At 35.6% G+C, this 12159-nt stretch overlaps 1 protein-coding gene and 1 pseudogene across 2 annotated transcripts in view; both read right to left on the reverse strand.

Moving 5' to 3' along the window:
• The window catches only part of SGCZ (sarcoglycan zeta), a 528743-nt gene that overhangs the window by 165079 nt on the left and 351505 nt on the right, over window positions 1-12159 (reverse strand). For both annotated transcript variants that reach the window (XM_077144552.1, XM_077144553.1), the window contains exon 3: window positions 323-410. In XM_077144552.1, coding sequence (XP_077000667.1) covers window positions 323-410 — 88 coding nt within the window. The remainder of the gene's footprint in view (window positions 1-322; window positions 411-12159) is intronic.
• LOC143669574 (histone deacetylase complex subunit SAP18 pseudogene) lies at window positions 4733-5315 on the reverse strand (annotated as a pseudogene).

Raw genomic sequence — 12159 nt, forward strand, 5'->3', positions numbered from 1 at the left:
GTTTAAGTCTATTAGGTATAATTCAATACTACTACAGAGATGTTTGCTAGGAAAATTACATGTTTTAGAATTTGAATAATGATCAGCAAAATAAATGCAATTCAATCAAACACATTGATGAGAGTAATAAATGCCAAAAGGGAGGAAACCATAACTAGGCATATGATAAATCAAGTCATGAGCAAGATAATTAGGATGTAATGGGACATCTAGTTACATATTAGATAAATCACATACTTTTAATTTTCTCAATTTAAATAGCCACAGAACTTCAAATGAAGGTAAAATGATATTAGCAATCTTTATATTCACAAACACTCACCTACTGTCAGCTGTCCAGTTAACTGCCCCATGTGATTTCTTGCATTCACTGTTACATTCCTGTCAGACTGTAAGACCAGTGGACTATCCTGAGAAACATGTATAAAATGAATAAATCACATAGAAAGTAGAAATATAGTCAAAACTCATATATAATATATTTTGGGGGCATGATCAAAATTATATTTCTTTATTTTAGGGAGTTATTTTAACATCCTAAACTTTGGTTGAACAATGCAAAAATTTATGAGTCTAATAATAACTATGTTACAGAATAAGAATGTTTCCATTTTAGCAAGCAGTGAGCATTAACCATTGAATGCAAGCATCTCTAGTTCTACTGTTTGCTGGACATGAAAAGCTGTAGCAACCCTTCTTCCATTCTCCCAATGATATATATGCCTGTCTGTGGAGACATTTTAGACCCTATCCAAATGGGGAAGTTCTTTTTCAATTTTTATCTTGCAATTTTCAGATCTCTGCTTTAATGTCTCCTCCTCAGAAATGCCTCCTTGATCACTCTAACTACAAACTAACTCATTCAAACCCCAAACTCCCAATCTCCATTTATTTCATTCAAAACACCACAAGCAAAATTATTTCATTGATGTATGTGTTTGCTGATGTTTTATTTGGTTTTTACTCACAAGAGGGAATACTCATTAGAGAGGGACTATGTGTGTCAGTCATATGTACTCATTTGTATTCTTACTACTTAGCATACTGCTGAAGAAAACACACAAGTGTTTAGTGAGCAAATAAATCTGCATAATAAAATTTATATTACCTACTCTATCTACCTCATGTAGAGACACTTTGTAAATCATAGAATGGTTTATGTAAGTGGTGTATGGAATAGAATGTATTCCAAGGTACTTGCCTGGAAATTCCCTTTTAGGATATATAATAACCTTAGTTAGATGTTGATCTTTATCACTAATTTAACCCTTAGAGGCAAAAATAATTTATTGAGAGACAATATCACTGCCTTTGGAATGTGCATATTAGATTTTAATGCTCTCTAGTCACCCCTTGTCTTAGAGAAATAACTTACAACTATCTATGTTTTCAGTTTTATGATGTAAAACATAAGCACGGTGATCATTCACAAACTGTCCATTCATTCATTTAGCAAATATTTATTAAGTACTCACTAGGCATGAAATACTGTTCTAGAGGCTTGGGGCACATGAGTGAACAAAACATAGAACAATACCTGCCCTTATGGAACTTGCATTTTAGATCTTGAATTCTATGGAAATATCTACCAATACCATTCTCAGCAACTAGGCAGTATGCCTTCGCTCTGTGAATATAAATACTTAAGTGCTTTCATACATAAACTATATGAAAACTCCTGCAAGGATAGAATTTGCAATTTGCGATATAGGTATATTTGGAAAGATTTTATAAGGCTTTTACTAAAACTGCTTTGAGCCTCTCCTGATTAGATGCAAAGCATTGAGAGAAGATGCATACCTGCTCACATACACATATATACCTGACACAGTCCATGTGTGTCTGTGTGTATTTTGGAGAGTTTTCTTTCATTTATTTATTTTTCCCAAGTTCAGTTTTTATTTAACAGGAATACTTCAGAGAATTTTAAAACTAGCCAACAGTTTGATCTCTCTCTCTCACACAGAGATGCACAAAACGAGTATCTAAAACATTACCTGAGCCAATGAGCAGCATGGGTATAACGGTATCAGTAACTTTTTGTACTTTAATGCCTAAAATTTAGGTAACAACTTTGAGATTTTGTATTGAAGATCTGGTAGATGAATGAAATACCAACTTCATATACACCATAAGAAAACTGAAACGATAGTATAGGAAATGCTATCTACTATATAATTCACATTTTCCAAAGGGAAAATATTTTGTGAGCAAGTAAGAAACTCAGGGTAAATATTAAAGCACTTAGCATGAAGCCACCATGACCATTCCTATTTTGTATTTAAGGAAACAGAGCAGCTACCCAAAGCCATACGTAACCACAGGAAGAGGTAAATCAGGACTAAAGGCAGTCTTGAGCACAGTAAATTCGTTAGGCACTTTTGATGGGAGATTGAAATTTTTTAAAGAAACTCCAGGTTAGAGCCAAGCAATGGATGGAATCAGCCAAACCACTTTATTTTAAACTAGTGGGAAGATAATATTAAATTATAGAACCCTTGTAAAGAGTTCACAAGATATGGAAAATTAGCTGAGAGTTCCCTTATTTAGTTCTACCTTCTACTATTGATCTGTTCAGTACATCCCATTTTTTTCTACAGATATGAAGGTACGCATGACTTCTCTTCAAAAAATTAGGTTCAAATTAATTTTGTGGCATAGAACTCAAGTCTACCTTACATGAAGGGATAAATAATCAAAGGACTTGGGATAAACTAAAGGGTAGAAGAGAAAAGTCCATGCTTGTCTCTGCCAGTTGTTAACTTCTTTTGCAACAGATACCAATTCTACAAAATCATCTGATATTAAATGGCTTCTTTTGCATGTAAAAGATAAAACAAATAAGATTTTACTTGGAATATCACTGCTAGTACATACTTTTTTTTCAATCTGTAACATACATTTTCGATTTTGTATTTTTAATTGACTAAAGTACCATTAAATTAGGCTAACCTGGGACTTGCTATTAGATTCTACCTATTACATGCTGCCATATTCTTTATAAACTTTAAAACAAGATGTAATAGTGCTGTGGAAGATATAGTTCCAGTTTTGACTAAACTCTAACTTATGGCTAATAGCTAATATTTTTTCTTGCAAGTTAAGCACTATCCTAAGCCCTTTACAAATATTTAGTCTTCACAACCCTATGGACTGTTATTTCTGTTTTATCAATTATATAAAATTTTTAAACAGAACTGATTTAAGTAAGTTTCCAACATTGTAGAGCTAGTGGTACGGTATTTAAGGATTTAAATTTTTAGCCCTACTCAGTGGTCTTAAGCAATATACTATGCTCCTTCTCAAATCAGATAGCTTATGCACTCTTAAGATTTAATTTTATACCAGGCCCCAGCACATAGCAGAATGTGTGGATATCCCTTCCCTACTCAACCTAGCCTTATCCCTGGCTCTTCTCATTTGGTCTTAATTAAAATTACCCTTTCAACCTACAACCTCCAGATGGGCCCCTGGTCCAGATAAGTCCCAACTCCTAGCCCAGCCTCTCCAGAACATCAGATGGTTCCATCTCCCTACCCAATATCAGTGACAGACTCTTCCAATATGAAAAATTTAGAATTGCCACAGCCCAAACAATCCCAATGAGAGGTTTGGAAAGATCAAAGGTGATGGTGGAATTATACATAGAAGATAGGACTTAAATGAATATGAATGCTGAATCATTAAATTGATATCTCTTTTAGTCTCCAGTATTTTAGAGCAGCTAGAAGTAAAAACCTATATTTGTGAAATTGTAACCCATGTCAAAGTCTGAAGTATGTTCTACAACTAATTGTGTTGCTGTTCTTGGAAATTTATAGCTTTTTTTTGTATATATGTTATTGTCCACAAAAAAAAAGAAGGAAAAAAAAAGTCTATTGTGATGATAAAAAAGTACTTAAGCCCTCTAGCCTCCTATATTCTGGAGCAGCTAGAAGGAAAAATATGAGAGGATTGTATGGTAACCCATGACAAACTCTGGGATCTGTCCTGTAACCACTTTTTGAAGAGTGATTTGAAAACTATTTCTTTTTAAATTTCTTTGCTTTGTATATATGTTATACTATATAATAAAAAAAGTTTAGAAAAAATTACCCTTTCAACCCTGCCTCCATTTTCAGATCTTTCAACCTTTACCCTAAAATCTCACCCTTGTTTCCTCTATTCTGATTCCTGCCTTCAAAATGCTTTATTTTCCCATTTTAAAATGTATAAAGCCCTCATGATACTCGTTCTCCTCTTAACTTTTTATGTCACATATCCTGAGATCCAAGGCAGGCAAATCTCCTTACACAGCTTTTTCAACTCGCCAAAGATTACACTATCTTGAAATGTCTCTCTTGCCTTTAAATGTAATACCTCATTCACATGCACACTAGTCCTTTCTCTAACTTGTATTCAATACCACAAACTAGTGCTTAATTTAAGCACTATTCCATGGCTTTCTTTTTGTGCTGTGGCTTAAATACATCCTCCCATTCCTTAACATAAAATCCCAAATTTTCATTAGATTAAATCCTATTCCCACTTCACTTTCAGACTCAGGCTTATTAGACACATTATTTAACAATACAGTTTTACAGAGAATGATTGGAGCACTTTTTTCGTATTTTACAGAAGGGTCTGAAACAATATGGATCTTCTATTAATGTTCACACCATAGCACAGTCAAACTGAACCTAAATAGATGCATCACAATGTGCTTAACCGTTTAAAGGATTCATGGCAATAATCAAGGGAGGAAAAGAATGTGTAATTTTATTTTACATATCTGACTGAAAAATATGTTCAAGAAATGGTAAATAAAAATTGAATATGGTCTCATGCACCCAGAAGGAGTTGGTGCTCGATTTGGAGGGGTGATCGCTATGTCCAAATAATCTTCTATTTGGAACTTCTGTGACTGCAGAGGCAGAGAATCATCAGTTCCCTTTCTGCCAGACATGGTGTCACCAATCTCCACTACTTGATAGCCAGGTCTTTTAAGGTCAGTAGAAACAGTAGCAAAATTGAAGTCCATGCCCTTCTTTCTGGCTTTTGGGTAAACTTCTTTTTTAAGCAACTGAGTTCTTTCAAGGTTGGATCCATCCAAATGTATATCTACAGCTTGCTGGAGAGCACGTATCCACAGGAGAACTCATCCACATGGTGGTGGCAGCTGTTATTGGTGGTGATGACCCACAAGAGAATGGCATGTCTTTTCCTGGTCAATTGGCTTCTCAGTTTCCTTCTCAATTTCCTCTTGGGTAACGTGGGGCTCCATCACCATCTCCTTCCTGTGTACAACCCACAAGATGCTTGCTCTGATCTCCCATCCCCGCATCCCCATGGCCAGTATGAGCATGGAGTCTAACAGTTTTTTTTTTAAGTGGATTTTAGTAATACATCTAAAATAAGACTTATTTTTAATGTATTGGCCATATATTGAACATCTTTATTCTGTAATGTGACATATAGTTGTACTTAAAACCACAATAATTACTTTCATTGTCTGCCAGTCTATTACACCTCGATTGCTTTTCTCTGCTACACATCAAAAGTTTTATTTTGAAGTTTTAAAAATAAATTTGGATATAGTTCATTCTGGAGGTGAGGCAAGATGGCAGCATAGTGAAGTGTGGAATTTAATTCATCCTCCAGACCAGCTAGGTAAATAGCCAGGAACTGTACAGAGCTGCTGGAGGGACATCAGTGACCATACATAACCTTGTACACCAGTCTGGAACAGGTTGAACTGATGGGCTCCTACACAAAACTGTAAGTCTCCCAACCATGGAAGCTAGCTCCCCAACTAGAGCAGGGCAGGTTGGTTCCCCAAGTGGAAAGGAAATAGACTTAACTAGTAGCAAGTGCTTAGTTCAACTAAGCTCCAGTTGCAGAATTAATTAACAAATTTTGACCAATGAAAACAGGCCTCAAGCACAGATAAACTTAGAATAAGCACTAAAGGAACCTGGAGTTTTCCTCCAGAAGAGAAGGGGCAGGACTAACAGAAAACAACAACAAAAAAAACAGGCTTTTTGAGTTAGACAGCAAAAGCTACTGGAAAAGGGTTGGACCCAAGAAAAGGGGGCACATAGAGCCTGAAGATACATAGAGCAACATACCAACTCAAGCTCAAACCCAGGGAGCAGGGGTCTGGCTCTGAAAATGTTTTCTGCTTTTTTTTTTTTTTTTTTTACTTCTTAGTAGCTCATTAGATAGAACTGCAAGGACTCTCAGGATCTGCATTGCCCCAGGCAAGAGCAGGACTAAGGAATGTCTGAGAGACAAAGTAACTAGTCAGGTGAAAGAGGTTAATTTCCTAAAAGGACTATCTTCTGCAAGAAAAGAGAGGCAGGGTACATTCAGCTGGAGGGGAGGTCCTCCTGTAGGAAATTCAGGCCCCAGGACCTGGAAAACAGAAGCAATCAAAGCTTACTTACTACCTCAGGCTCTGTCTCAACCACACCCCTGGCAGGGAGAGTCTGCTAAAATTAAAGGCACTGCATCACTTTATGCTGGTGGGAAGCCAAATGCTGGCAAGGATAGGAAAAGAACAGAGTCTAGAGGCTTCATAGGAAAGAATCATGGGATTGAGAAAGTGTTATTGACCGAAAGGGGGAAGAGAGAAATGAGACAAAATTAAAATGTCAGTGGCTGAAATATTTCAAACAGAGTTGAGAAGTTATCTTGGAGGTTATTCTTATGCATTATACGGATATCCTTTTTAAGTTTATACTTTATTGGAGTGACTGGAGGGAAGTACTTGAAACTGCTGAGCTGTGTTCCAGTAGCCTTGATTATTGAAGATGATTGTATAACTATATAGACGGATTTTACAGCATGATTGTGTGATTGTGAAAACCTTGTTTCTGATACTCCTTTTATCCAGGGTGTGGACATATGAGTAAAAAAATAAGGATAAAAAATAAATAAATGATGGAGGGGATAAAGGGTAAAAAAAAATTGGGTAGATTGAAATACTACTGGTCAGCAAGAGGGACGGGCAACGGGTATGGGATTATGAGTTTTTTCTTTTTCCTTTTGATTTCTTTTTCTGGAGTGATGCAAATGTTCTAAAAATGATCATGATAATGAATACACAACTATGCAATGATATTATGAGCCCCTGATTGTATACCATGTATGAATTGTATGTGCTTAAAGATTTCTCAATAAAAATACTAAAAAACAATAAAAAATTAAAAATGTTGATCTTTTTGCAGACATCTATTTTTGAGAATATTTGAAGTATTTTAAATTTATTTCATAATTCCTTTCGAGTGATATGTTCAAATCCTGTTTACAACATGGATCAAAGACTCAAGATTGTTTGCAAATAGTCATAGAGAGTATCAATTCTACCATTGCTAACAATGATGCAAGGAGAATGGATCATAAAAACACAAAGGCGATTGTATTTTACCTTGGCAAAGTACAGCCTGAGTAGTAAAACAGAAACTCTGATTAAAATAAAACTAATGTCAATGTAAATAAGTCACAAGTTCTATGCAGCATTTTGAGTTTAAAACATTCTATTATAATTTTGGTTTAATTTGCATTCTTTCAATATTTTTATGATCTAATATGATTATTGTTGAGATTTTAAAAATTGATGAGACTACTTTTCATTGGCATTACTAGGCACATTAAACCTAAATTTCTGTGAACTGTAGCATAATAAAATGGCATAGTCATCAGTACATTTAATTTAATGACTAAATAAATTGTAAAAGTATAATTTAAGAATTACTTCTTATTAAATATGTTAAGATGAAAGAAAAATTCATTTAAAAAGGCAATAGAAATTGCATCTGAATCCTGTTGAGAGATTCTATCCATGGGCTTCTTCAATTTCATTGACAGTATTTCACTGTTTCCCCTTCGAATTCCTTTTCATATAGAGATTAAAAGTTTAGTATAATATACATAGCAATGTCTTTACTGACACACACACACACACACACACACACACACACACACACATATATATAGTTATATAGTTCTAGCTATCAGAAGTACTGAACCCTGAACTATTTTCTACAGTGTATTTGTGTGGACATCAATATACTACTATATTATACTGATTTTTTTTAATGTAATGAGATGAAGTGAAAAACTATTTTTGGTAAACAAAACGTATTACCTGGGGGTGCAAAGATAGTTCAGTGGTAGAATTCTCACCTATCCTGCAGGAGACCCAAGTTCAATTGCCGGTCCATGTACTTCCCAAAAACAAACAAACAAAAACCAAACAGACAAACAAAAATTCAACAAATGGTGCTTCACTAATGGGACACTCACATGGAAAAACAATGAAATTTGATCCTGCCACATAGCATACAAAAAAAAAGGTAATACCTGGAAGATCATTGTGTTCATTTAAAAAATCATATAATTTCAGCATTATAATTTAGCACAGTGACATCTCTGGGGTTAAGAACCATTTTTTATGCATCTTAAGTCCAATACTGCACCTTTTATACAATATCATGTCAATAAGAATGAAATATACATGCACATATGGGTGTATGTGTGTTAATTTAGCTAATTGACTTATTATTGATCAAGAACCAAAATTGATGGCAACTCTTTCAATCACATAAATGGAAATAAAATTTGAAGGTATTTAGAGGTCTGATACCAAACACATTTTTAGGTCAAAACTAGCACAAAAATTATTTCTTACTAAAATTAGTGTGGCTTAAACAATGCTTTTCCTAAATGAAGAACTGAATACTCCTAATGTTTGTATACTTCCTTTCTTGTGTTTGTGTCTCCAAAGGACTCAAAACTGTATGAGAAATAACTGCCACTAATAAATCATTGCTTTCCATTGTTTTCTTTATATTACTGTTTTGAATATTTGAGGACTAGTGTCTAGTTTCAGTTATTAAAACAGATAGAGCAGTACTCTCACAGCTTACTCTTGCTGGAAGAGAAAGGAAGAAAAATAATTTCTTTGGTGGTATTGTCTCATGGAGTAGGAATAAAACACATAAACTTTGTGAAGTTAGTTAGCTAAGTGGCATACCCCTCCTTCACTCCAAATCTACCACGTTCTATTGGAGTTCCTGCACTAGACTCCTAAGTCACATTCCAATAGCCACTTCCTCATCACAATTATTCTTCATATGCTAAGTTATTTTAAAATAAAAAATTGTCATGCATGAATTATAATAAAAGTAAACCATTTATTGAGTTACTATTCTCATTTGGGTAATAATTCACATTCCTAATCTACAATACTTTATATGATCCAATTCTACTTTCCTAGCACAATTTCATATCACTCTGCCAAGCATGAGTTACACAAAATTGTCCATCTGTCTCAAATATATGCCACTTCTGTGCATTCTTATCTTCTGTTCCCTGATGAAACTCTTATCTACCGTTACTTATCTGGAAAAATTATAGACATAGATCAAGTTCTAGCCAAAATTTATCTTTCTCTGTGATGCTTTCTTATGCTTTCAGAGTTAAAATTCATCTACCAAGCCTCTTCCCATTTCCAAATCAGTATTGATGCCTATCATAGCACCTGTCACAGGTTTGTTTTGTTTTGTTTTAATCATTTGTATGGTTATATCTTCCATTACACTTACTGTCTTGAAAGCATAGCATGCATCATTTTCTTTGCTCCATATAGACTGTTTTGAAAGTATAGTTTGTGTTATGTATATCATATAGTTTGTTTGATAAATGCCTGTTGAGTAGATGAACTGAACTAAACACATGTGATAGTGTTAGATTTTGGTGTCAAAGGGCCAAGTGATTATGCCCAGTTGTCAGATCAGGCAGGCACTGGCCTGGCCACTGCTGCAAGGATATTTTATGGTTGGTTGGTAAACCAGAAGGTTGGTATATTAAATCATCAGTCAGTTAATTGCATCTGTGGCTGACTGCATCTGTGATAAACTAAAGCATGCCTCCCACAAAGAGATAGTCCAATCAACTGAAGGATTTCAAGGAAGAAGAGAGACTCTTTCACTGTTTCTTCAGCCAGTGAGCCTTTCCTGTGGAGTTCCTCCAGACCCTTCATCAGAGCCGCCAGCTTCACAGACTGCACTACAGATTTTGAACTCTTCCATTCCCACGGTTGTGTGAGACATCTTTATAAATCTCATATTTATAGATCTCTCCTTTGGTTCTGTTTCTCTAGAGAACCGTAACACAGCACATTTACATAATACTGGGTCTGGGCTAAATGTATTTACCTGGGTTTGTGTTCAGTTCAAACAGAATTACCAGTCTCTTACTATACACACACATAGGCCCAGACCAAGGTTTCTAAAAAGATTTTAAGGTGGAACAAGTCATCACATGATGATTTATTTGTAATCATCATCTCTCTGTCCAGTGCAGCACTTCATTCCTTTCCTTTTGGATTTGACCCCCTTAAGAAGCTGAAAAACAGGTAATTTTGAAAATTTACTGGTTAATAGAAAGATTAGATGAAACTTCATTTTCTTCAGCATGCAAATAATTTAATTGTTGGAATTTGTATTTTAAAGGTAGTAGTGTTGATCAGGAGAAAGAATATATCTAAAGCTGTTAAACTGACTTCAAATTTTTATTTTAAAATTCATATTTTAACTTGAATGTACAGTTGTGCAGAACAGAGTATTTATTTATCAATCAACTTTTCTGCATATTCGCCTCAATACTTTTACTAAGCATTCCCCACCTTCATTTTCTGTTAAAAATGATCTAATAATGAAGGCCACTGCTAGTAAGATCTACTGAGAATGTCTATGACTCCTGCTTGCCCTTCTGGCCCCTGCCTTCCTTTTCAGATCTACAGAAATCACAGTAGTCTAGACATTGTGCCCCTGAGGGCTTCCATAGCCCGTTACTAACAACAACGTCTCCAAAATGACATAAGGAGCAGTTTTACACATGACACTCATTTGCAGGGAATATGTGGTGATCTGTCACTTTATCATTCAAATTGCTACAAATTGATCTTTAACCATGCGGGTTTAGGAAACTGACGTTTTTAGAATCAGTATCCCAAAAAGGAAATGTGCATCTCTACCTAAAGGAATGATGATCCAGATGAAGAAGAGATTACTGCTCTTTTGATCAGATGGCACAAGATTCCAGGGAAGTCTCTAAACTTCTCAGGCAATATTCACCGATTCAAGGGAATAATTCCTGCTTAGCACCTCCAGGTTTGCTTGCCAGTAGCCCCTTCAGTCTTCCTTCAGGCTGACCTTGCCTTTACACTCGCGTCAGGATGCCAATCTGTTCCCTCTGGCTGTTGGTACTCTCTGCCCAACCAGGATGCTTCACCTATGGGAGCCAGGCTGACCATTTTTTTTCACACTTTGTAAGTCCTTCAGCCCCTTACTGGAAAATCTAATGACGACAGGGTTTTGAGAAGGGGAGTAATATAAAATTAATTATATTTTTTAGCTACATAAAGGCATTATTCTATCATCTGTGGCCCATGAAAATTTAGAAAACAGTAACTCATGACATGAATAGGGTCCTTGTTTTAATCCAATACTCAGAAGTCTTTAATGTGCATACAAATCACCAGGGGATCTTAGAAAGATTTAGAAAATGCAGATCTTGATTCAGTAGGTCTGGGATGAAGTTTGAGATTCTAATTTCCAATAGGCTCCCAGGTGATGCCCATGCTGCTGGTCTGCAGATGACAACTTGAGTTTCATGGCTTTAGCTGTCTGGATGAGGGGTAAGATCAGTGATAGAACAGCTTCAATATGGCTTGAACACAAAGACCAAGTGGAAGGCTACAACTATCTCAAAACACTTATTTTGAATTATTCCTCATGATATGGCAAGCCCATGTCAACCTATTCAACCTATAAATTGTGTTTTCCCTGCAGCCCTCAATCTCAACGGCAAACACTGCTCACCAAACCCATATTCTCTTTCTCCTGGGCAGACAGCAGTTTGGCTATATCTTCTAGTCTTCCTTGCAAGTAGGAGTGACCTTAAATTCAAGTCATAGCCAATGGAATGTGGGGAGAGGCGATACAGGACATTTGTGGGTATTGAGTGCAAAAACTTACAATGTGCTATCCTCTGCATTTGAGGCTCCAAGGTGTCATGGAACCATAGTGGAAAGGTCTATATGGATCAGAATCGCCAATCTATCAACACCACTGGATTGCAAAGTGAGAGATAAATAAAAATTTTTGTATTTGA

The sequence above is a fragment of the Tamandua tetradactyla genome, chromosome 26 (genome assembly GCF_023851605.1).
Source record: "Tamandua tetradactyla isolate mTamTet1 chromosome 26, mTamTet1.pri, whole genome shotgun sequence".
NCBI lineage: Eukaryota > Metazoa > Chordata > Mammalia > Pilosa > Myrmecophagidae > Tamandua > Tamandua tetradactyla.